Genomic DNA, 27814 nt, shown 5'->3' with positions numbered 1-27814 from the left:
TCAAATACTCAGAGAAGACTATGATTTCATAACATTATGGGAAGAAAATTTGAAAAACAAACCTGAGTCTGGAGTCAGAGGACCTGAATTCAAATCCAGATTTTTATATACTCTAATGGTGACCTTTAAGAAGTCATTTAACCTTTACAGTCTCATTTTCCTCATCTGTATTATGAAAGAAATGAGCTAAGTGATAGCTAACAGTCCCAATAGTTCAAAATCCCTGATCTGACTCCTCTAAGGGGAAGCAGCTGGTGATCTTTTGTTTTTCAATCATGTCTGACTGATTGTGGCCTTATTTGGTATTTTCTCAGCAAAGATATTGGAGTGGTGTGCCATTTCCTCTCCAGCTCATTTTACAGATGAAGAACTGAGGCAAACAGAGTTAAGTGAGTTGCTTGGGATCATACAGTTAGTAAGTGTCTGAGGTCAAATTGGAATTTGGAGAGACGAGTCTTCCTGGCTCCAGCCTCAGGACTCTATCCACTGCACCACTTAGCTGGTCCAAAAGCTGGTGTCAGGGTGGTTAGAGTGTTGGGCTTAGAATTAAGGGGAACTGAATTCAAATCTGTCCTCAGGCACTAACTGACTGTGTGACCTTAAGCAAGTCACTTAACCTCTGTTTTCCTCAGTTTCCTCAACTGTAAAAATAGGAATAATAATAGCACCCACCTCACAGGATTGTTGTGAAGATCAATAAATGCAATATATGTAAAAAGCACTTAGCACAGTGCCTGTCACATAGTACATGCAATTTAAATGTTTATGCCTCTACCTCCTCTAAGCATTCCCTTTTATAGATTAGAAAGACTTAGTTGCTTCACACTATCATCATATGCCAAAGTTTTGAGTGCCCACACCTTTCTGTCCTGTCTCCTCTAAAATTTCTGGATGTGTGAATAAATGAATTAATGTAGGGTGCTTTGACTATGAATAGAGTTTTAGTTCATCATAGGTTTAGAGCTAAAAAATACCTTGGAGACCATCTGTTTAACCTTTCTCCATCCCACACCCCACCCCTTTTACAGCTGAGGAAACCAATGTCAAGGGATTTGCCCAAGATCACCTAAGTATCAAGTGGCCAGCCCAAGATTTAAGCCCAAGTCTCCTGACTTTCCATTCAGCACTTTTTCTACTGAATATCCAAGGTTTCCATTCAATAATTTTTATTCAACTGTCTGTGTCTGTCTTTTCCAAGCATATCAACTGTTCTGTGCTATTTATATTTCCATTCTCCCTTGTCCTGATAAGAACGCAGTGAAGATCAAGATCAAATTTCTCCTCATTCCTCATGTTCACATGTTCCCCAGCTCTCAAGCAGGGCTTTGGCAGCACACAGATGTGGAGGATGAGTTTCTTCCCTTCCTAATGTGTATATGTGTTGACTTTTCTGAACAGGTATGTTAGGTCAAGGACAAAGCATGACATTGACATGCGCATAGGCATCCATTCTGGATCAGTGCTCTGTGGAGTGTTGGGTCTCCGGAAGTGGCAGTTTGATGTTTGGTCCTGGGACGTGGACATCGCGAATAAGCTAGAATCGGGTGGAATCCCTGGGTAAGCTGTCCAATAAGCCTCATTAATGCTTTGATTTTTCTCCTCGCTTTGTAATTCAAATGAACAAAATGCATAGTCACAACTTTGAAAATTCTTATTTAGAGGCATACAATAGGCATTTAACATAATGCTTGTCAACCTGACAACTCAAATGACCTGTAAGTAGAACTAGTCTCCAGTAATGTCTGTTGAAACCAATTGGCCAGAAAACATAGAAACAGTGAATGTTAAAAATCACATTTTCACATAAGAGATCTCCATATTCCTTGGAATTTGGTGCTCAAATGTCAATTGTCCTTTCAGATAGTTAGCCCTGTGGATCTGGGTTTGTAGCTTAGGCTTCTGGGTATCAGATAGGAGCAAGGAGTTCTGGAATATGTTTTGCCTTTGACAAGATCAGTATGTCTCCATTTAATTCCTTCCCACAAACCTAGATTTCTACCTCTACTGAGTATTCTTGGCAACCTGTTATATCCGAATAGCATAAACCTCTCACCCTTTTCCTCACCTGATATGTACCATTCATTTTACTGTACCCCAGAATGGATTGGATCTAGAGTTGACTTTACACTTTGAGTGTCTCATTTGAAACGTACCACATAAATACAACATTTTATTTTTTGTGCTGAAAGGCACCATTGGGCCGGCAAATTATCTGAAAAATTGTTTCTAAATGTTACTTCACGGTGCACTGGAGTATGTGGGGCTGTTATATTTGTTTAAGCACTTACTATTGTTCCAGGTACTGTGCTAATTAGTGGAGAATTAAAAAAAAAAAGCAGTCCCTGCCCTCAAGGGCCTACAATCTAATGAAATTTGCAAATCATTCCTGGGATGATAGGGAAAAGTTTCAAAACAGTTTCCATCTTTGAGAGATACTCTGTCTTTTATTGGAGTCACAAGGTATGATATACTCACCTTTCTAGTACTTGAACTCCCACTCTAGAGAAGATACCATATATGTGGGTATTCTAGATCCAGCTCAAACTAGCTTGTAAGAGACAATTGTTAAACTTTTAGTGTGGACATCAGCAAATACTGTAAATCACAGTTTGATTTATTGTTCTATTGATTATCTAGATCAAGAACTGGTAAACTAAAGGCTGAGGGCTAAATCTAGCCTTTGCCCTGTTTCTATCCTATGAAAGAAGGATAATTAAAATAGGACCAAGGGGTTTTAGTTTTCTAACCCCTGATCTCAACATAAGAAAGTGATGGAGAACATAATGCAGATTATACTTTAAAGTGTGTTTTGTGGATTTTTTTTTTCAGAGAGTCAGTTGTTAAACATTTATCAGCGTGTTACTAGCACCAAGAGTCACACATCGGCCACCTGAGATAGGGAGATACAGACATACCACAATTGCTCACCAGCTGCCTTCCCACAAATAGTTCAAGGAACACACAAGAAACACCATTGTGAAAGGGCATCTCTAGGAAGCCTCTTAGAGTCATGCTGAAACCTTCTCCAATCCCCAAAGACTTATTTGAGTCTGATCACCTCTTTCCTACTATGTAAATTCTTCTCAGTGGCAGTGGGATTGTGCCCAGTCTTCATACTCATTAGTAATAGTAATTTTTTGTTTTCTCCTTTAGTGACCCAGCTACATTATACCTTGACACACCAAAGTGACATTATAGCTGCTTGCTAAGTTGTTCACCAGCTCTGTAAGGCTCTGGTTGGTTCCCCCTAGCTCCAGTACTAATAAAGAAAGGAATCTAATACTTAATTGAGTTTCTGGGTAATTAAAATTATCCAGATATCTGGATAATTAAAAGTTGACCAGATGTCCCCTTTTCCTTTCAATCATTTTGTTAAAATATATTTGTCAATGACATTAGTCTACTTGCTACCAGAGTAAAGGCTAGATGGCAGAGCTGTTGGGGATATTCCTAAGTAGAGTAGATAACCTCTGGAGCCATTGTCCAACTCACAAATTCTGATAGCCTAATCATAGAATCAGCAGTGTTAAACTTGGTATTTCTTGGATGATTACAATGATACAGTCTCTCTGATTATCATTCTCAACATCAGCTCTCAGGACCCTTTATTTTATTTAACCCCTTCCCATTTACCCTGATATTCCAAGAGAAGAGACCCATTCCCTGGCCCAGAGCCTTTGTACTTCTTCCAAAACTCAAATGTCCAGTTCTAATTGGAGTTCTTTTGAAATGAAGTCTCCAGAGTACCATACTTTGTTACCTCATCTAGAAGGGATATCAGGAGCAGTTCATTTAAAGTCATGGTTGGAGCATGGAGTATTCTGGTTAATAAAGCATTTGGTTTGACAGCTGCCTTGTCAATCAGAAGAATTAGGATTATAGAGGATTAGTACTGGTTTTGTGGAGGGTTTAAGAGAAATCGGTCTTGTCACTTTCTAGCCATACAGACAGGGCCCATAGATGACTGATTTTCAGAAAACTGAATTACAGTGAGATTCACCATACTGAGACCATAATGTGCACAAGTTAGCATTTCAAATAATAGAAGAAAGATTTATAAGTACAACTAAAAGCCAAATGCTTTGGGATTGCCCCACCTAGAGAATGCTAGTCAGTGCAGAGCAATGTTTCTATATTGACTAGTCTTGCTTTTCTTCTTAAACAATAAATTTCAAGATCATAAAATTGGACAAAGATGGCAATGTGTGAAAAATATCCTACCTTAGAGTTGTAAAATTTCCTCATATGGAAAAAGTGGAAAACTTTATACTTATGTAGGAAGAAAGGGGGAGGAAGAAGAGGGACTAAGAAAAAGGACTTGCATTTGGAAGCTCAGGAAGTCAATTTTTGTGGGTTGTCATAGGCATTTCATGGCTGTCGTTGACTCATTCATTGCTAGTGGACAGTATTTTAGAGAAGGCAAAAATTTTGAAGTCACAGGCCCAAATCCATTTCACTTTATGGAATTCTGGGGCACTGTACCTTTGGCTCAAGAATTTTTAAAAAAGGAACCCAACATTTAAAAAAATATATTAAAAAATTGTTTTCAATTCAAATGGAAAATAAGATATACAGGAAATGGGGTATAGAAATCTATCCTGCCCTACAGGAAAATTGAAGGGGAAGGGGATAAGAGAAGGAGGGGGAGAGATAGAAGGGAGGGCAGATTAGGGGAAGGGGTATTCAGAATGCATGCCATCTTGGGTTGGGTGGAGGGACGAGATGGGGAGAAAATTTGGAACTCAGATCTTGTGGAAGTGAATGTTGAAAACTAAAAATAAATTAATAAAAAAATAAAAGGTTTATGAAAATGAAGAAAAAAGAATTTTTAAAAGGGGGAAGAGCAAGTAGAGGTTTCATGGCTTCCTTCCATTGAAATGGGGAGGGAATAAAAGGGAGGACATTCAGATTGGCCAATAAACCAAATGCATTTGATATTGGACTTCATTTTACCTTTCCTTAGTGTTCATGTGCTTCTTTAGGATGACCGATATGTTAATTCTTTGCAGCCTTGGAAACTTAAATACCAATTCAATTCATCTACACAAATATCTGTTAAGGACCAATTATGTACCAAGGGCTGGGAAAACAAAGACAAAACAATACTTACCATCACATGGCATACAATCTAATAGGAGGGATGAGATGTATACCTATAAAATCCTATTAAGTATGACATCTTCTAGAGGCATAGCAGAGAACAAATGAGTGACCTGAAAGATTTCAAGAGGGGAGGGATCAGCAAAAGCTTTCTTCTTCTTGAACATGTCTTATACATCTTGTACATGGCTGTATTGTTCTAAGGAGTCACTTAATTATACATTTATGTCATTTACGTAGCTAATCAAAATAATTCAGGCTGTCAACTCTTCTCTGGATCTAGAATTCTATAAAGTGTCTTGATCACCTATTGTGTATTACTTTAATAACATCCCAGATAGGATAATAACATCCCAGATAGGAATTACAAATGAACCAAAGTGTTCTGAAAGAGTTAAAAATTTACCTTATAGTGTAGGTTCATGTATTCAGTTCTTGACTATTTAAATTCAGTTTGATTCATTAAATATTTATTGTGTCACCACTATGTGCAAGGCAGTATGCTAAGAACTGCAAAAGAGAGAGATGATATAAAAAAATGAATAAGACACAGTCACGACCCTCGTTAAACCCTCTAGAGGAGTAGGGAGATGGAGATAAGACAACAAGCATTCATATCATTAGAGAATAAGTTTTGGGTGTGCAGGGCCACTGGCCACAGTTTAATTAAAATTAACTAATTAATGTCTTGAGATCCCCTCCCTCTTCACCTCTACCATTTGTAATTCCTAGAACTCTTCTAGGTCAAGTGCAAATAACGCTTATTATAGGACATCTTTCTTATCCCACCCTCCCCCATCCCAGATGTTTCAGCTCTCCAAATGGTTTAGTACATGCTTTATATTCTCATAACTATCCTCATAAATATCATTTAGCTTTCATTCCTTCATATCTCCCATGCTAGAATACAGTAGGTGCTTAATAAATGCTCCTTGAACCGAATTACACTGAATTAAAATCCTATTGAATAAGACATTCCAATTCAATACAGCTCAACAAAAATGTATGAGGTCCTTACTGCATACAAAGCCCTATACTTAAGATAGTAAGCACAAACATGCATGTTTATAGTAGTTTTGGGGAATTTTTTTAGTGGGAAGAAAAGTTGGAGAAAGAGCAAAACATGTTCATCAATTGAAAAAAATACATAATTAACTGTTTCTGGTCTTGATAGCTAGCATTTATATAGCACTTTAAGTTTTGCCAAGAGCTTAACAAATATTTTCTCATTTTATCCTCACAACAGCCCTGGGAGGTAGGTGCTTTTATTATTCTTATTTTACAGATGAGAAAATTGAGGCAGAGAAGTTAAGTCCCTTCTCCAGGGTTGCACACCTAGTAAGTGTCTGAGGCCAGATTTGGACTTCGGGGCTCCTGTATCTAAATCCAATGCTCTCTGCACTGTGTCACCTAGCTGCCAGTCAAATGACATAGTCAAATGGTGACATTACCAAAGATACATAAATAAGTATTATAGAAAGTCGAATCTGAGAAGTTCCAAACCAGGCTGCTCATTCTTACCTAAACATGCCCTGCCTTTCTTTCCTTCCCTACTTTGATCTGACTCCATCAAGAATCCTGACCTTGCCATTTTCTCCTGCCTGGTGACATCCTACCTCATCTTTTAAGAAGGCCATCAATGAGGACATTTGAGTGAAGGGGCAAGAAGCCATATTTGGGCTTGGCATATGAGAATATTCTGACAACTATGATTATCTAGTATTAGAAAAGGCTGCCTCTGAAGGAAGTGGAGTCCCTGTCACTGAAGGTGGTCACAAGGAGCTGGGAATTAGCAGATAATTAATGGGTTGAGAGAGCATTTGCTAGCCGGGGGAGGATGAATAGATTGATGTCATGGTCCTGTCATTATGTTCCATTTCAAAAAACAAGATAGCAAAACTAGATAGCTGTCCCAACGCTAAAACACAAAAGTAGCATATCAGAAAACCAGGCAGTCAAATATGATTTGAACCTGGGCACAACAAGATTAAAACAACCATCAGGGACTGGGAGGTCCACATACAGCAGAAAAATATCATGGAGGGTGAAGCACAGAGTATAGTCATGTCTTTAAATTTTGGAGTCAGAGGCCTTGAGTTCAATTTCCCATCTCTCCACTTACTATCCATGTTAATTTGGGCAAATCACTTAACATCTGTGGGCCTTATTTTCCTCATCTGTAAAATGAGTTGGCTACACTAGATGACTTCCAAGTCCCTTCCAGCTCTAAATGTATCTTGTTTTCTGCCTGTAGAATGAATGCCACAGGCACCATCTTCATCTGCCAACTCAGTTATGGCCTTAAATGGATGCTCCCCCAATTGAGGATAGCTGTATTTTCTACCTTCGAATTCTCTATTGTTGTCAGCTGGGCTCAAGCTACAGTGGCTTTTTCCCGTCCGAGTTCCTTTGACCCTCAGTAATCACCAAGATTTCCATGTTCTCTATGAGACGCTAGGGCTATCTCTTAATAGCACTGATTGGGAGGGAACAGCTCATGATGTAGAAAAAAATCACTCTCTCTCTTTTTGATTCCTTAAAACATTGGTTATATCTACAAACATTAGTAATCTTAGCTCTAAAGGCTTAGTGACTTAAAGACCAATATGGAAGTTATGTGGAGCTTCATGTAATAACACAACCAATTCCATAAAAGATGAGTGAAAAAAAGTTACAAGAGACTTCTTGCTACTTATGTACTTAAAAGTTACATCTCATCAGTATGACTCGTTTCAATTAAACTGCCTAGTTTCTACTACTCTATCACATACATGTATTCCATTTACTTTTCAAGGGTAGGATTTGGTCCCTTCTATGTGATCCTTCTTCGTGATCCTTTCTCCTTCCTTAGTTTTCCTGACACCGATCTCTTCTGGTTCTTCTACCTCTTTGACCACCTTCTTCCCAAGCAGAGTTATATCAACAATGTTCAAACCCAGGACAAGTTTCATGAAGTGTGCTTTGAATGGAGATTCCAAGATATTTTGAGGATGCTGCTAGGGTCATTATGGGAAGCAGTGAGATCAAGGAATCAGGGCAGTCAAGGAAACGGAAGATATTACCTGGTACCTTCCTGTCTAAACTAACTAGGTGCTAATGAGATGCTAAGCTAAGTTGTTTCTGTGTTACTGAAAGACTGAACAAGTTGTCAGTGCCCCCTCTAAATTTCTGTGCCCCAGGAAAAAGCTCTAGGTATGTCACTACTGGTTCTTCTTCCTCTTCCCCTAGAGTGTGAGTTCTCAACCTTTTTTTGTGTCATGGATCCTTTTAGCAGTCCAGTGAAACCTTTGGACCTGGACCCTTCCTTGCTCAGAATTTTTTTAAGGAGTAGAAATAAAATATATAGTATTACAAAGGAAATCAAAATAATAATCAGACCTTATTTCAAGAAAAAAAAATAATTCATAGCCCCCAGATTAAGAACTCCTGTCCAAATACACGTGGATGTTGCTAGGCTTTGTCCTTGGTCCTCTCTTCTCTCTCTACACAATTCTTTCCCTTAATCTCATCCGTTTATCTCCTCTATGTAGAGAGAACTGCCATATCTACCTCTTGAGCTCTGATGAAAAGGATCCCCAAACCTGAAGTTCCAAAGAATTAATTGTGGAAAATATCACGGCATAATGTATTGAGTCTTAATTAGGATTGAGTTAAAAAAATACATGGGTTTAAATCACACCTTTGGTATTTACTGTGTGTGACCATAGGAAGTCATTTACTCTCTCTAAGCCTTAGTATCTACATCTATAAAACGAAGATAATAATACCTGCAGGATCCACCTCACGAGCTTGTTGTGAGGATTAAATTGGATAACGCATATAAGGTACTGTGAAAAGAGCTATAAAATGGCATTATTATTGTCATGTGTCTTCTGTCAGCATCACAGAATCTCAGAGTTGGAAGGGACCTCCAACATCAATCTTCCTAACATCTTTCAGATATACTCCCTTCTCTCCTCTGATCCTGCCATCACCTTGGTGCAGGCCCTCATCTCCCCATGCCTGGATTATTGCAATGACCTGATCACTTTACCTCAGGTCTCTCCCCACTCTAGGGCATCCTTCATTCATCAATTTTTCTCAAGAGCAGCCCCTTTTCAGTAAACTCCAGTGGCCTCCTATTACCTTTAGGATCAAATACAAAATTCTCTGTTTGATTTGTAAAGCCCTGTCTAACCTGTCCAGTTCCTACCTTTCTGGTGTCCCACATTTTACTCCCCTTCATATGCTCTCACACCCAGTTTTCCAGAGCAGCTAGGTGGTGCAGTGGATAGAGCACCGGCCCTGAAGTCAGGAGGACCTGAGTTCAAATCTGGACTCAGACACGTAACACTTAACTAACTGTGTGACCCTGGGCAAGTCACTTAACCCCAATTGCCTTAAAAAAAAATCTAGTTTTCCACTGGCTATTCCCCATATCTGGAATGTTTTCCCTTTTCATCTCCACCTCCCTGCATCCATGGCTTCCTTCAAATTCCACCTAAAGTCTCACTTTGTGCTGGAGGTCTTTCCTAATCCCCCTTAATACCTTCCTTCTGAAACTACACCTAATCTAGCCTGTCTATACCTCTAGTTGTACATAGTTGTTGTGCCCTTCATTAGACTGTGAGTTAGGACTGTCTTTTGGGGGGCAAGAGGAGGTGCCTTTCTTTTATCAACAATGCTTAGTATAGTGCCTGCAACAGAGCAGGCACTTAATAAGTGCTAAATGACTGACCAGCTTGAGAAGCCATCTAAAATAGCCATTACCTGAACAAGAATCCTCTCTAATATACACTGTGCAAGAGGTCATTGAACTTGTACTTGACAATTTCTTGTGACAAGATACCTACTACTTCATGAAACAGCCCATTAAAGTTTGGAGAGCTCTGCTTGTTAGGTAGCTTTCCATTATACTGAACAAAAATCTCCTTTTCCACTTCATAGAAGTGGCAGGGTCCTCAAAGACTACAAGACCCATCCCATACCTGAATAATAACAGACATTTACATAGCAATTTAAAGTTTGCAATACCCTTTACCTATATCATTTAAGCTTCTCAACAACCCTATGAGGTACTTCATAGAGATATTGTGATCCCTATTTTATAGATGAGGAAACTGAGGCTTAGTGAGGTTAAGTCATTTGCTCACAGTCACATAACTAATGAATCAGGGGTATGATCTGAACCTAGGACTAATTTTAGGTCCAGCTCTTTGTCCTCTGTATCTTGTTGCTTCCTCCTCTAAAAGATACCAGACGAATGGTCACTCAGCATTTACTTGAAGACCTTCAGTGTGAGGGAACCCCCAAATTTCTGTGGCAGTCTATTCCATTCCATAGCACTGTGCCTGGCACATAGTAAGCACTTAAAATCCTTTATATCTATTGATCTATCTATCTATCTACCTATCTACCTAACTATCTAACGCCTAAAATAAAATCCCTGATTCCCCACCTTTCAAAATCTTTTTCCTTCCAAGCTTATCTGAGCCACCATCATATCCATGATAGCTTCCCTATTCACCCCAAATGGAAGTTTCCTCTCCTTCATCAGATCTCTCATAGCACTCTCTTCGGCATAATAATCATATGTAAGTATTATAATTATTTGTGTGCACATTTGGTCTTCCTACTAGGTTGTAATCTCCTTATTGTTTTATCTTTATATCCCCAATACCAAACAGTATCCTGAACATGTATCTTTTGCATAGCAAGTGTTTGATAAAAATTTGTTAAATTTGAATTGAAAAATCTCAAGCATACATCCTTGTGTTCATCCAGCAGTGTTCTTTTTCATAAATTCATTGCATCTTAAATTTAAGAGGACTCTCAGAGGCTGTACTGTCCAACCCACACCTAAATAGATTTTTTTTTCTGTAATGTGGCTAAAAATAGTCATCCAGCCTCTACTTGAATATTGCCAGTTATGAGGAACTTTATTACCTGACACTGCATAGAAGTCTAATGTCTCTAAACATGAAGACAGAGAGGGGGGTGCAGGGGAGAGAGACAGAGACAGAGAGACAGAGACAGAGAAACAAAGAGAGAGGTGTCTGTATGTATCTATGTCTATGTTTGTACACGTGCACACACACACACACACACACACACACACACACACATATGCACACATGCCCAGATCATTTCCCACTCCATTCAGAAGAATGTTGCCTAAAAACAGCCAAGATTCTTTGCTAGAAAATTTAACCTTGGAATTCTGATCCTGGAAATTTCAGATACCATAGTCTTAAAGCCTATGCTTTTATAGCACCATTAGTTAAATTGACAGTCTAAAACCAGGTCTCTATCAAAATATTTAAATGGATATTGATTATAACGCAGAAGAAGAGTCTGTAAGATAAAGAAGCTATCTTTTGCCATGGGAAATGTAATATTGATTTAGAAGATACAAATATTTCCTCATGGAACTGACAGGAGACTAATAAAGTAGAGAGTCAAGAGAAAATGCCAATCTTAATGCCAAACATTGGCTGGCATTCCATTTTTATTTTCTTCATTAATTTAGAAAAATGTCATACTTTCTGTAAACATTTGTGGTTCATTTTTTCAGGCTGCTTTCCCTATGAGAAGAATCAAACCCCTCAGCACTCAATGAGACTTCTATTTTGGGCACAGACCTCAGAATGTAAAATGGGACATTATCTTCATGAAATGCCATAAGACTTTGTTATCTAATAGAACAGCAATTAAATTAATAAACTTTTATTAAGCACCTACTATTTGTTGAGCTAACAAAGACAAAAATGAAACAGGCCCTACTCCAAAGGAACTTATTAGGGGAAACAATATGTATACATATATAGGAGTGTATTGGTAAATATTTAACAACCAGCTCTGCCGGGAAAAAATGTACACACAGCATACTTTTAAGTTTACTTTTCATTATTGATGTTTTCTCCATCACTTTCTTAATTCTAGAAAATTGACAAAGCAATAAGTCAAGTCCTAAGTTGTAGTATTTGTGATTTCTAAGGTATAAATGCTCACACTAAAAATTTCCCCATTGCCAGTATGAGCAAGTGGTGCTGGACTAGCAATTGGAAGAAGAAGGAATGTGCAAACTTGAAACATACTAACAAAATCTACCATTATAATAAATCGCACTTTTTCTATACTTTTCTCAAGGAACCCCTAACTCCATTCAATTTCTAAAGATTTTTATTCGAATTATGTCCTTGAAATTCATTACTACATATGGATGGTTGATGGTAGAGTGGGGCATACTCCAAATTATTTAATATACATTCTTCTTGGGTCCTTTATTTAAGGGCACATTTTACTTCATAGTGATGCTCTCACATTTCTTACAGGGGTTTCATTTAATTGGCTAGCATGCAGGGTACCAGACTAATTGCAGCAAAGATCAAAAGGGGGAAGAAGCTTGGAGAGAAAGGGGAGGTAGTAATAATGGTAGGATGTTTGGATTTGGCTAACGCAGAGAGATCTTGTTGAAAATGTTCTTTCAAGGGGCAGCTAGATGGCGCAGTGGATAAAGCCCTGGCCTTGGAGTCAGGAGGACCCGAGTTCAAATTAAGCCTCAGACACTTGACACTTACTAGCTGTGTGACCCTGGGCAAGTCACTTAACCCTAATTGCCTCACCAAAAGAAAAAAAGAAAAGAAAATTTTCTTTCAGGAAATAATGAATGAAATCAACAAACTTATTGGATACCTGCTATAAGCAAGAGACTTTATTAGACATTCTGGTAACACAGAGGTATATAGTGTAAGGTACCTTCTCTTGTTGTTATCTAAATGAGAAAACAAGACATAAGAGTGCAAAAGTTTAAATCATAGTAAAAAAAACATCAAATATTCAAAAATATTCATCTAACCACAAAAAAGTGGTTAGATGATAAGTGGCACAGTTACTTGCCCAATTAATTTTACAGATAAAAATTTCATGCAAAGTTATAAAAAAGAATCCTGGAATACACATATACAACATATTCTAAATTCCACTGAAAAATCATTTAAACTATGTGTCAATTTTTAGAGGCCTTCATGCTGCCTAAGGTAGAGTCAATTATATATTACTTATTAGTTTGGGCCTGAAATTAAATGGATTAAGGCAGTACATTGAATAGAGTTGTGAACTTGGAATCAGGAAGACCCGAATTCAAAGTTGGCTTCAGATACTGTTTGGGTGACCCTGAGGAAGTCATTTAACCTCTGACTGCTTCAGTTTCCTTATTGGCAAAATGAGGATAATAACAGAACCTACCTCTCAGGATTGTTGTGAGCACAAAATGAGAACATATTTATAAACTGTGTAGTAAATCTTAAAGTACTATGTAAATATTGACTATTATTATCTCAGGATAACTAGTGTTACACTTAAGTGAGTACCTATATAGTACCCCATGTCCAATAGAAATGTTGTATTTGAGTGGAAAAATAACAATGTGAAATGTGGGCAAAACTATGGAGACAAGACAGCACTTATCCAGGATGTCCACTGACTACTGTTTTGTACATGCAGGAGGATTCACATCTCCAAAGCCACACTGGACTGCCTCAATGGTGATTATAACGTTGAAGAAGGGCACGGTAAAGAACGAAATGAGTTCTTGAGAAAACATAACATAGAGACCTATTTAATAAAGCAGCCTGAGGAAAATCTCTTGACTTTGCCCGAAGACATTGTAAAGGAGTCAGTCAGCTCCTCAGATAGGAGAAACAGTGGGGCCACATTTACAGAAGGATCCTGGAGCCCCGAACTCCCGTTTGATAACATTGTGGGGAAACAGAATGTAAGTCAAACTTTCCTTAATGTCATTATCTATAAAAGCATGCTTGAATGCATCTCAGTAATGGAAGACTCAGAGAAAACAAACTCATCTTTATCCTTTTCTCCAACATGCATTATTATTTTGAATGATTAAACACATCTCCTTAGGAAAGAATTAACCTATGTATCAGTTCTGGGAAATACCAGAGGGTTTTATGATTTGGTGTTACAGAAGTTTGGTTTTTTCTCTCCTTTTTCATTTCTTTTTTGGGCCCAACTAAAATTTTAATACTATGTGATGTGATGCCATATTTTATATGCACAATATATATACACATACATACATGTGTGTGTTATATATATATGTGTGTATAGATCCTTAAATATGTTAAAAAGTAGAATCTATGTTATTAAATTTACAAAGTCCCAGGCTGAGAGAGTAGACTTTTAGGGGGCTAACGAAGTGAAATTCCTGAGGTTTTTTTTTTCTCCCCCAAGGTCAGAAAGTCATCATTTTGCTGTGTATGGAGAAATAACTGAGAATGATGCATGAGGTTTCAGGAACAATATATATTTTCTTGCTTAGCCTCATTATTCTTCTCCCCTCCCATGCTTTCAAAAGAGAAAAATGAAAGTCAGAGCTATGACAATGGTTGCCCGACAAGCAATTTCTGAAATCCTGGCTAGCCAAGTGGAATTTGGGAATGATAATTGGTAAATGAAGAGAAGAAATGAAATCAGGATGCTTTAAAAAGACAATATTGTGAGTTAAAATGAGAAAAAGAAAAAAAATCCTAGATTTGAACAATTTTCCTTGTCATAGAGTTGTGAAATCTGCCTGCCTAGAGAAAATAAACATGGAAAAGGTTAAAATCTTTACTGTTACCTCCCTTTCTTCTGAATCTAAAAGACTGATCGGTCACAGTGAGATAAGGCCAGGTTAAGGCATTTACATTTGTGTGGGAAATATCGGTGCTGAAATAAAGCATATTTCAGGCTTAACTTGCAGAAGCTGTTGGTTGAACTTGGCCAAAATGCAGTGCTTATGCCTCTATCGCTTTCTTGCGGTATTTTCAGTCTTCTCCAGAATGTTTAAGTCCTCATATGTCCTCCCTTGTTTTCTTTAAAAGGTATTTTCTCTCCCTCTTTGGAGCAGTATATGGCACATTCTGCCTTGGTGCTAGAAGCTGATTTTATGAGACGATAAATGGGATTATGTTGTGCATGCCTTGCTGACTGAGAAATCTCTCCCAATGTTTTTTGCAAACTGTTACCTCAAGTATGAATGCTAATTACTTGGTGAAGACAAAGTCCATATTTTTGCCCTAAGTTGTTGTTCCTAAAACTATTTTTCCTTAATTTTTAACATTTGAGAGACTTTTGTTTATGCACACTTACACACACTCACACTTTTCTTCTTTCTTTCCTTAGCCTTGCCTTTCCATAGCTATTTCTAGCATTAATAACTCAATTTATTTTGAAATCTTCACACCTTAAAAAGGTATTACAGAAGTAACTGTTCATTGAACTATAATAAAATCTTGGAAGTTCTGGGGGCATTCCAAGTTTGTCATAAGATTAGGTTAACAGTTATGAATTCAGGTATTACATTCATTCCTTATGACCTAGATGTGAGTTTAATAAGTTTGAAATATACCAAAAAGTAAATAAAACATAGCAAGGCTGAGTCTATACAGTGCCAAAATCTATTCAATTCACTCAAAAATTCAGTCAGTTCAAAAGTTGGAATCACGTATATGAAATATCCAGATGGTGCTTCACTGATATTGGCTGTTTTTTTTTTTTCATTTGGATTGACCAATTGTTTTAGACTTCTGTTGACACAGCTTGCTATGTAGAATCATTGAAGTAAGAAAATATAGATGGATGGGTGGATAGAAAGCAAGTGAGAAAGAGAGAGAGAGAGAGAGAGAGAGAGAGAGAGAGAGAGAGCACATTTGTTAAGCAAAGGATGCCAACTACATACCATGGAAGAGACATTAATAAGCTAAGGAGTGTCGAGAGGATGCTGCCAGCTTAGTGAAGATCTGCTAGACCCTACCATCCACAGATTGGTTGAAGGAGTTGGATACCTGAAAATGAGGAGACTTAGGAGGGACATGATAAGTGTTTGAAGGCCTATCATTTAAAAGAAGGTTTAGACTTTCTGTATCTGAGCTCTGATCTCAGAAGGAAGTAAGCTCAATGGGTGAAAGTTACATTTAGACTTGATGTTAGAGAAACTTCCTAACGTTTAGAGCAATTCAAAAGTAGATTGGGCCTCATCTGGTTGGGAAAGAGGTAAGGGAAGGAGAAAGTAATGAACAAAGGGGAAGGAATAGAGAGAGGAAGGTAGGCAAAGGAGAGAGAGAGAGAGAGAGGGAGAGAGAGAGAGAGAGAGAGAACTTGGGGATGTATGTAAGTATGTGTTTTATTAAAAGAGCAAAAACAAAACAGAGATCTTAGTAAATATTCCAAAGATGGGTATAAATCCTTGGAATAAAGTTGCGAGTACCAAATTCTTGATAGCCATCGTCAAGTAGCTGAAGAGCTGTTATCTGGAAGAGCATTTAAGCCATCCCCACATCCCAAATCCTGCTTGCTGCTCTCTGCTACTTAAAAGAGGAGGAGTGGGGGAGGGAGATAGCACAGCTGTCTCTAGCTTCTTACCAATTTTTATGATGCTACTAGCTCTTTAGTCCCCACAACTTCTCAAACAACTCAAGAAAAAGGTTTGAGCATTCTCCACTCTGTTGGTATCATCTCCCCCATGCAAATTGAGGGCAAAAGCTCTAGTTCTTTCCTGCCCTCTAGGTATCAATACAAGCCCAATCTCAGGCTTTTTCTCCCCTCTTATTTCTCTTTAGTGTTTATTATATTTCTCATCCCACTTATCCATAGAGATACTTATAAACAATATTTTAACTGAAAATAGATAAACACTCATTAACAACTTTGGAAACTTTAAAGTATTATTCAAATGCTTTGGTATATTATTATCATCACTATATATGTCTTTCAGGACATCCCAAGTATTCTTCCTAGTCAGTTAAATAAAAATTGTAGAGGAAAAGGAAAGACTCCCAACAGAGTACTGCATAAGACTCATTTCTGTCACACATTGTTGTAATCATGCAGCAATCTTTATCTTACTCATGACCACCATCATCATCATCATCATCATCATCACTGTGATATTGCATTTCTATGTACAATTCACATGTAGGAGAAATACAAAGGTCAGATGTTTCCCTAATGTTCCTCTGTTCCCTTTAAATATATATATTGACAAACAAGAAGGCAACCAGATACTCACAGTTATATTAGATTGTCATCCTTCCTGCTTGTGCTATAAACTCTACATATTTAATGTATATATTTTTCTTTTTTAAAAAAAATGTAGGGGTAAAGCTTTATTATAAGATGCAGTCTCTACTGAGATGAAATGAACGCAGATACATTTAATACAAAACCAGGCTATTGTACTTTGCCCAAGAAAAGATTTATAGTCCAAGTGAAGAAAATCTCTCTTACATAAAGTGTCCAAAACTGGAATGGGTTGCTAGAATGGTGAGGGGAACTCACCATAATATAGAGACCATAATATACAAAGATTGTGTAGACTGAAGAAATGATGACAGACAGGACAACAAGATGGGAAGAGTAGGTAGGAAGTTGATAACCCTCTTCAAATATTCGGAAAGCTGATACCAGGAAAAGCATTTGAACTTATACTGCTTGCCCTTAAGGTCAAAAGTAGAAAATACACAAAAAGTGTACAGACAGAGTTAGGCTTGATGAAAGAAAATAACTAATATATATTTATTATAAATAACTAATATATAATTATAAAATAACAAATTTCCTAATAACTCAAGCTTCCCCAAAGTGGAATAGGCCATGGCATGCCTTGGTATTAATTTCCCCAATTCTCTCAACATTAGGGCAACTAGGTGGCATGGTGGATAAATCAATGGACCTAGAATCAGGAAGACCTGAATTCAAATCTGTCCTCAAATACCTACTAGCTGACAAGTGACAAGTGACAAGTCACTTAACCTCTGTTTTCTTCTGTTTTTTATGTGTTAGATAGAGATAATAATAGCATCTATCTCTCAAGGTTATTGTGAGAATCAAATGAGGTAATAAAGCTCCTGACACATAGTAAGCACTTTATATAAATACTTACTCCTTTCTCCTTTCCCCCTCTTCAAGAAGAGGCTGGGTGATCACATCTCAGAAAACTCATAGAAAGGATTCCCACACATTCATAGGTTGGACTAACTGGCTCAACTCTGAAATCCTGTGATTATATATTTGGGAAATCAGTCCGTACAGGGTGAAATGCAATTGGGAAATTAAAGAATTTAATGAATATTAGACAATGAATTGTTGTGAAATCAGCCCTTTTTCCCAAGAAACACCTCTAGTGTATGATGGCAATTTGCTAAGTGATGGTGTTCAGTTCAAATAGAAATTGGATCATGACTGGCCATATATTGACTTTGAATACTACATATTAATCTTACCTATGTTTTATTATATTTTTATTTATTTTGTTAAATAGTTCTCAATTATATTTTAATCTGATTCTGCCAGGGGAGTCTAACTAGTTTGGACTAGAGTATGACCTGGAGCATTAAAGGTATCTCACCATATCTATCATAAGCCTTTAGAAAACAGTTAAGGTTTATTCCTCCTTAGGATGAAAAGCTGAAGCCTGCACCCAGGCCTAGGATTTCATTCCTAGAGATGACCTATTGCTTCGATCACAACACTTTGTGTGAGCAGAAAAACAGATGAATTGAACTACCTTGCCTACTTTCAGTCTCTGCTAATGCCTGGCCTATCTTGCGATTTGGCCCAGAATGTTTCCCTCTCCATCATGCTTACCATGCAGACAAGTGCTATGGAGTGTTAACAGCCCACCTGTGACTGAGTAATATCTTAAGACTGGAAAAATTGCTTCACATGCATGTGGCCTAAAAGGTCTGGTTGATGTGCTAAACACTAAAACAGGGCAGAAGATGAAGTGGAGAAGATTAATGGGTAGAGAAAAAAAAAGTTATGGAGAGGAGAAAAAAAAAAGAGTCTGAAGAAGGGTGCAGTCCTAAAGAGAATTTTAATTCTCTATTCAGGGAATCAGGCCATTCTTGTCCTTCTCCAGCAGAGAGTGTATTTAACAAACTATCTTCACTATTTCCATGAGGAAAAAAAGATCTGGCAATATCCCTGCCCGATAACCTTATCATTAATATTCAGGAGTCATTTGGTAATTTAATGTTCCCCAAACCAATTTGAGCACAGAACAACGAAGGTTTACGTGAGCACTTTGCAAACGTTAAAGCACTGTAGGAGCATATCATTATTATTATTATTATTATTATTATTATTATGACTAATTGCCTGTAGAATATTAAATATTAAAGAATAATAACAGAATAACAACTTAACCCAGGGCTATTTATAGCTAAACACTGTCAAAAAGATGAGAATTTGATTTTTTAAAATATTTTTTAAAATTTTAACATCATTTAAAATTTTATTTTTTAAATATTATTTAATAGTAAGTAATATGAATTGATTATTAACACTTAACAGTAAAGATGACTATAATGGAAAAGCCCATAGAAGCTTGTTGGAAGGGTATGAAAGTATGGAATGTTACCAGAAGGAAGACTAGTCAGAAAAGGGAATAATGATTTATACAGCACCTACTCTAGGCCAGGCATTGTGCTGAGTTCATTTTTTTTAAACAAATATTATTGCATTTCATCCTCACAACAATCCTCCAAGGTAGGTGCTATTATTATTATCACTATCTTACACTTGAGGAAACTGAGGCAAATAGAGGTTAACTGACTTGCCCAGGGTCACACAGCTAACAAGTATCTGAGATGGAATTTGAATTCATGTCTTCCTGACTCCAAGCCCCACACTGTACCTACTACACCTCCAGCTGTCTCTTTCTCTAGTTGAGAAAATTTTGGAACAAAATAAAGAAAATTAAGCTTATTTTAATGCTCCCTAAACATCATATATAAGAAGCATTTTGATGTATGCATTATTTCATTTTTAATACTTTGGAGGGAAAAGTATAACTAGCATCAAAATTCTCTCCCAGAATTCCTATTCATGTCACATTGCCACAGTTCCTTAGAGCATGTTTGTGAAATGCTGGTATACCCATTAATACTCTGGACTTTTGAATACTTATCATCTAAGTTCAAATCTCAGAGGGGTTGCACTTTTGAGATGTAGTATGTCAGAGCAGAAAGAGCTCTGGGCTGGAAATCAGAAAACTTAGGTTTGAAACCAAGCTGTGCCGCTAACTAACTCCCTGTGACTTTCAGCAAGTTACTTCTCCTCTCTAGGCCTCATTCTTTCTCTATAAAAAACAGAAATTGGCTTATAAGTTCTCTAAGCACACACCTCCTTCCATCAGTTCTATGATTCCACCTGAATGGTAGGGAAAGCCCAAAGGTGGTACACCCTGATAATGTATGGACATATTAAGCTCCAGTCACATTCCACCCCTCTGAATGTTGCTCCTTGATGGTAATGCAGGAACCAATGTCACACACCATTTGTACTAGTTAATGACCTATATCATGTACATAATTTTTTTTCTAAGTGATTCAAAAGAATCAGCATATATCCCTATGTACAGAAATTACTTCTGGAGATACCTTTTAAGCATCAGGGGAAAACAACTCTTGGTGTTTAAAGTCACTTAAGTGACTGCATCCTTCATCTTAGATAAACTAACTCACATATCCCCACCTATCTCAAAACAAAACAAAAAAAAAGTTAGGGGTGTGTGTCTTAATTTATTTAGACCTTTAAGGTTTTTAAAGTTTCCAAAATAAACCCCATCTGCAAAAGAAATCCTATTTATTGTATAAGTAGCATTTATATAGTGCTTTAAAGTTTGAAAAGCACTTCATAAATATGAACTCGTTTTATCCTCACAACCACCCTGGGAGGGAGATGCTATTATTATCTCCATTTTACAGGTACGGAAACTGAGGTAGACAGAGATTAAGCCACTTGCCCAAGATGACCCAGCTAGTTAGTATCTGAAGACTGAGTTTGAACATGGGTCTTCCCGAGTCCAGTCCCAGCCTTCTATCTGATGCACCACCCAGCTGCTTAAAGTTCAAGGTGCCTAGTTATTAGTCAGTGTTTCCAAGTTTCTTGTAAAGAATAATTGCTAATAATAGACTTTCCCCTCAGAGTTCTGCATAACACAAATCTTCTTATCTTATTAATACCTAGAATAAACATCATTGCGCTTATCTGATGAGGAAATGCTATCCCAGGCAAACTCCTCTAACATTTGAGTCTGTTTGTTTTTATAAAATAAAGGGAATCAATTTTTGAAGAGCTGTTTCTAAATTCAAAAAACTCCTATCACTGTAGGAGAGGCCACAGGCTTGATGTTGATTAGACAGGACAGCTTGTAGACTCTTGGTCCGGAACCTAGAATGCTTTGTTCAGAAATTTTCCTGAAGTAAATCTTAAATCTTCCTGTAACATATCTCCTTCTGACATTGAAAACCCTAGGGCTAATGTTAGCTCTGACTCAAAAGATAACTTACCACTTAACAGATTTCAGCCAGGAAACAGTCATTAAAGGTACTCTGCTTTTTTCACTTTGTTCCAAAAGTCAAGTGGGTTTGAAACCTTTCCAGGAGTTCTGAGTGGTTTATACCAGATTATACCAGATAATTGGATCTGTTAACAGTGAATAATATTCTTCAGCTTTTCCGAGTCTCCAATGTAAAGGAAAGAGTGGAGGGGACAGAGATAAATGTATTTTTTCCATAGACTATTTTGAACTATAAATGTACATCAAAACCCACAGGAGTTCTTGAAAACTCAAGTAATTGTCAACAATTACAAACAACCTATTTGAACTCCTCCCCCACTCCACCCTAAGAAATTGTTTGAGAGTTCTAGCCAGAAAAGAAACTGGAAATGTGTTAATTAATCAGTTAATATGGTCAAAGATGTAAAAAACCTTGAGTCAGGTGAGGTAGTTGATTAAAAAATGGGGGGAGAGAAAAAATTCAGCATGTCATCCTAAGGGCGAAAGAATCCTAAGCATTTCACCCTAAAATGGTGGAAGAAGGGGAAAATGAATGAAATTTTAAGAATGAAACATAAAATGTTTACAATAAAGCATTTACTTATCGCCACTCACTCTTTACTCCCCAAAATGATTTATGAAGAAGATGTAATAATAAATTTGTGTTAAACTATTTACAGTAGCTGTTATAAATCATTTACAATAAAGACAGGCTGTCCTTTGACCTATACTTAGTCTCTGAATCTGGGTAAGTCACATAACCTTTTAGTGACCCCAGACAATTCTCTAGAAGTTGAAGAGTAGGTACTAGACAGTCCTTGTCCTCAAGGAGCTTACATTCTATAGAAGATCTAAGATATATTTGTGTAGATATAGATCCTATCATCTATTATCTATCCATATATACATATGTGTGTGTAGATAAATACACACATACATACATACATATCTATAGACAGAGATGTGCATGTGCATTAGGTAACCTTAGAGATCAATGCACTAACAATTGGGGGGCCAAGAAAGTTCTCCTGAAGAAGGAAGCTCTTAGGAACTGAGTCTTAAAAGAAGCCAGGGATTCTAAGAGACCTGTTTTGGGGTAGGAGAAGATTCCAGGAGTGGAGAACTCTAATGAAAAGGCATGAAAACAAACTGTTGATAGTGGGCTCAGGAAAGAAATTGATTAGACCAATTTCCATGTAGCAAAAATAGTATTCAGTGAGGTTAGGGATGCGGGGACTCTTTTCCACCTTTTTCCCCCTAAGTAATATAGGTGGAGCAAATAGAGAGTCACCCTAAGAGCCAGGAAGGCCTCAGTTCAAATCCTGATCCAAATATTCCGGTTGTGTGATCCCAGGCAAGTTGTTTAACCTTTGTGTTCTAGGCCACTTTTTAAGACTGAAAGTTGTAGAGACTTGTATTGTCTTGAATTGGCAGAGGGCCTTTCTTTACCCAGGGAATTTTCCATTATCAATGAAATCACATGTCTTGTTCTTATCCCCTTCCTTTCTAAAACTCAGTGCTCTGTGTATCTAATTGACATTATGAGTGGCAGGAGGTACAAAAGAAATAATAATAATAATAAAACATAGTAAAATTATCTGTTTTCCTAAAATATTGCTGTCTTAGATGGCAAGAACCAGTTATCCACTATAAATCATGTCACAACTTGCAGGATCCATGATTCTAACACTGTGGCCACTCTCCTACATTTAAAATAGCCATACTCTTCTGGAGTTGTTGATAGAAAAGAAAAAAAAATATTACTTGATGGCTAACCTCCTGGAAATGAAATTCTCAGAACTCATTTAGGTTGGTCCTTAGGCACAGAATGTAAAGACCCTTGATGGACCTGCTAAAATTTGATCTCTACTAGCGTAGTCTTCAAGAATGCAGGATCATGTAATTTGGAAACCAAGGTAAAACTTCAGTGGTGGCCTATTGAGAAAACATTTATTATAACATTTACAAATAAATTAAATGTGCAATGTATAATCATTGTTTGAATAATTTAGCATGCCAGATACCATTTTTTAGAGCAAACCAAGTTATGTGCACAAAATGTTATATCATTTTGGGTTCTTAAATCATCAGTGACTTGAGATCTGCAAAGGAAGATAATTCAATTCAGTTCGGCCTAACAAAAATTTATTAAATATCTATTTTTTTCAGTTTGATGTGCTAAAAAAAATACAGGTATTGAATTTAAAGTTTAATTTTCCCAAACTGTTCATTTCTTCCTTCTCCCCAAATAATTTTCCCTTCATTACTTCAACATTTTTAGAAATTTTATCTGTAGTGTTATATGAAAAACTAAATAATTCAGACCCAAAAGAGGTCTTTTGAGATTGTTCTTGTTTGTGTGAGTTGTAGTTTGCCAGCGTCTAGCTATCAAGTTAATTGGATGATTATCCCATTTCCCGTTGACACTGAGTTATACAGAAACTGTCAGTGTTCTGGAGAGCAACAACATCCCTCATTCATCAGCTACAGTCCCTGGATTACAGATCAGATTTGTTTTTGAAGAGCTTGGTAAAATCAATCAGGATCGTGGCAGAAAGCACAGGAGAAGCTGAAAAAGGAACTGGTCTACCCAGCCTATGCAAAAACTATCAACTGAGACAAGAAATGCAGTATCTAAAAGTCCAAGGAAGCAAGTTGGTTACCCCAACTGGCACTTGATCAAGATATCAAGTGTCAGGAAAAGCCTACCTTTATACTATTTCAAGCAGATTATTTGGAATTGATGATTAAAAAAAGACAACTTTTTGTGTTTTCAGAAAATTTAATCATACAGGACAAACAGCTTATGGTGTTGTCCATCAATATCCATATAATGGAACATTGGCCATCCACTAGCGCATAGACGCAGGCAGTGCAGATAGCCTTTTTATATGCAAAGGTGGACAGAACAGTAGACCTTGAGTCAGGAAGACCTGGGTTGAAACTGGTCTCAGGCAAGGGCAAGTCATTTTGCCAGGCTGTTAACTCAGGACAAGTTATTTAGCCTCTGTGTGCCTCAGTTTCTTCATCTGTAAAATGGGGATGATAATATCATCTACTTCTCAGTATTGTTGGTAAAATAAAATGAGATCATATTTGTAAAGTACCTTATAAAATTTAAAGTGCTATATAATGTTAGCTATTGTAGTAGTAGTAGTGGTGGTAGTGGTGGTAGTAGTAGTAGTAGTAGTAGTAGTAGTGGTGGTGGTGGTGGTGGTAGTAGTAGTAGTAGTAGTAGTAGTAGTTGTTGTTGTTGTTGTTGTTGTGTCTCGTCCAAATAATAGAGTAAAAAGCCCAGCATGGACCATGGGTAGAAAGTATAATGTCAAATATATTCTTGCTATGAATTTAAAGTATTCTGTTTTCTTTAATATATATGCTGGGTTGTAAAGCTCAGCTATCAATAGGAAGTGTGAAGTAATCCCACTTATAGGTAGTCTTTGATAAGACAGAAAGTTTGGCATTCAAACAACTACTGTATATTTTTACAAGATGCCTACTTGAATACTCAATCGAATCTATGATTTCATCAACTTGGAGGTTTCTTCTACCAATGCATTTCCAACCCATCCACACCTGCCCATCCTGTACAGCATCATCTATGTCCTCCCATATGATCACCACAAGGTGTTCAAAGTGCTCGAGGCCTTCCTCAATTTCTCCTGACATTGTGAGGATGACAGTAGAGCACTCAAATTCCCTACCTATTGCCTCTCACCATTGCCCTATAGCTAACACATCGTCTCTATCTAACTTAAATTCCTCTGGTCATATTTTCTACTCCTATTTATCTTTAAGGTTACTCATTGGTTATACAGTATAGGCTATTTATGTAACCCACCATGAAAGTCTTCATTACCTTTTGGACACTTAGTCTTATTCAAATCAACAAATACTTATTAGTTCACTACTGTCTAAGACACTTATGGAAGGTGATTGGGGGAAATGAAAGATTTAGATAAAATAGAATTCCTGCCTTCATGGAGCTTAGTTGAAGTATTTACTACTAGTTGCTATACTACTAGTTATGTGAAGCCGTAGTTGAAGTAGTTACTAGTAGTTACTATAGTTGGAGTATAGGATATAAACATAAGTAACTATGATACACATTAAATTGTGTTTTAGAAATTAATAAAAACATGCTGCTAAGGGAAATCCAAGGGGGAAGGAAATGACTAATGGGGGCATCAGGGAAATCTTCATGAATATAGTAGCATCTGAATTGGATTTGATTTTAAATCATGCATAGGAATTCAATAGACAAAACATACTACCTAAGGTCCAAGGAAGTAAGTGTTACCAATAGAGGAATCAAGGAAGCCTTCATGGAGGATGTAACATGTGAGTTAGAATTCAATGAAGAGAGGTAGTAGTCTTTTGATAGGGAATAGTGTAAACAAATGCACAGAGACATGAGAAGCTAATGTATGACTGGGTGTGGAGTAGGAGATGGAAGAGGGGCAAAAACATTCTGGATGAAGCATAAAGTGAGATTAAGCCTAGATTAGTAGACTGGTGACATGCCGCTTTTCCACTCAATTTAACTTAGTGTCTTTTCGATCAAGGCGTAGTCAAAACTGTGTGATGTCTAAGGAAATCTTATTTTTCACCAAGTTTGTACAAAATCATATGCATCTTCTCAGGTCAGCAAGAATTCTCCTTGAGAGCTTGTGCAGAGAAAGCATCCTTTTTCCAAAGTCAGAATGGAATTTTAAAACTAGCCTTTTCTGAGTTGTTGGACCCAGAAAAGCTACATGTGGAAACAGACTAATGGCGAGGTCAGTATCTCTTAATATTAATAATACACTGCTGCAGCAGTGTAATGACACTGGACTCAGAGTCAGGGGACATGATTTTGACTCTCAGCTCTAGTCTTTATTAGCTGTCCAGCTTTAGATGGCAGCTATGTAGCACAACAAATTAAGCCCAAGACTGGAGTCAGGAAGAACTGAGTTTAAATCTGGTCTCAGGCACTTACTAGCTATGTGACCCTGGACAAGTTCCTTGACCTCCATTTACCTCAGTTTTCTCATCTGTAAAATGGGGATAATAATAGTACCCATCTCCCAGGGTTGTTGTGAGTATCATAAAGCATTTAGCACAGTGCCTGTAGTAGTATAGTAGGCTCTATATAAATGTTAGCTTTTATTATTGTTATTTAGTTGGGATGTAACAGAGCCCAGATGTGATTTGGCTGTCATTTCTATTTTATCCAGTTGTGGGCACTACACTTTTAGAGGGATAGTAACAAATCAGAGAATAAACAAGAGGGTAGCCCCTTGAAACCATGCCATATGAAAAAATTGTTGAATAATCAGCCTGGAAAAGGGAAGACTAAGAGATATTACTATTTCTATAATGTTATGCCTGTCTTCAAATTTTTGGGTGTTGCCATTTTGTTAAGGGAGTAAACTTATTATCTCAGAGGTTAGCACTAGGACTATTGTGTGATTATTTGCTTCCAAGGATGATCTTTGCAATAATTAGAACTATGTATCATTAGAATAAACTACTGCACAAATTAGCAAACATCCTATCCCTGGAAGTATTCAAAGAGAGACTGAATGATCACCTATCAGAGTTATGGTAGGAAGGGCTCCTATGTTGATGATTATATTAGACTAGATGACCGCTGAGGTCTTTTCTAGCTTTCAAATTCAGTGATTCTATCATTTAGTGTAATGAGATACCAATTTTCTCAGTGTCACCTTGCAATTTAATGGCAAAAGGCATGCAGTTAAAAATTCTAAAGACTTTCTGGGAATAATTTCCTCGCTAGCAGGATATGGCTTGATAAATGTCAGTCTGTAATTTTCCATGAAGTCATAGCATGTGTATGGAAGGTGAGTTTTCCATGGATAACATAGAGGGAAAAAAGTCAGATGCAAAGAAGCAATTGTCCGCTGCTTCAGTTGCATAGATTTCATGTACTAAATATGAAATTAATGGTTTCATAAATGTAAGATTGCTAAACAGCTTAGTACTAACACAAATTCTATCAAAATCTACCAATCTGGAAAGACTCTGCATCTTGAGCTCAGTTATAAGAAATACTTTTGTTACCTGAAGAGCAACCTGTCTGAGAGCAGAGAGGCCCACTCTCAGGGGAATCAGCACCAGAGAACTATTATTGGGCAGGGTAGAGGGTTCAGAGTTAGAACTCCTTCACAGAGACCTGAGAAAAGAGCATTCAATAGTTGCCGTTGCACTTACACGTAGGGACTTTTTTTAAAAAAATATTGTAACATAAAAATGAATATAATAATAATTTCATTTTCTGATGGTTGACTTAGAGCCCATGAGCATTAGAAGGAACTTCTATGCTCAGAAAGCTAGATTCAAGCAGGCCTTTTTTTTTCTTTTAAGTTGTGTCAAGGTCAGTTCTGCATG

At 37.2% G+C, this 27814-nt stretch overlaps 1 protein-coding gene across 1 annotated transcript in view; it reads left to right on the top strand.

Moving 5' to 3' along the window:
• The window catches only part of ADCY8 (adenylate cyclase 8), a 361242-nt gene that overhangs the window by 200931 nt on the left and 132497 nt on the right, over positions 1 to 27814 (top strand). The window contains exons 6-7 of the mRNA XM_027845527.1: positions 1399 to 1557; positions 13585 to 13855. Of these exons, the coding sequence (XP_027701328.1) occupies positions 1399 to 1557; positions 13585 to 13855 (430 nt within the window). The remainder of the gene's footprint in view (positions 1 to 1398; positions 1558 to 13584; positions 13856 to 27814) is intronic.

The sequence above is a fragment of the Vombatus ursinus genome, unplaced genomic scaffold, assembly GCF_900497805.2.
Source record: "Vombatus ursinus unplaced genomic scaffold, bare-nosed wombat genome assembly UNPS02014973.1, whole genome shotgun sequence".
NCBI classification, from domain to species: Eukaryota; Metazoa; Chordata; class Mammalia; order Diprotodontia; family Vombatidae; genus Vombatus; species Vombatus ursinus.
The sequence above is the reverse complement of the archived record's forward strand: the minus strand, read 5'-3'. Positions and strand labels throughout refer to the sequence as shown.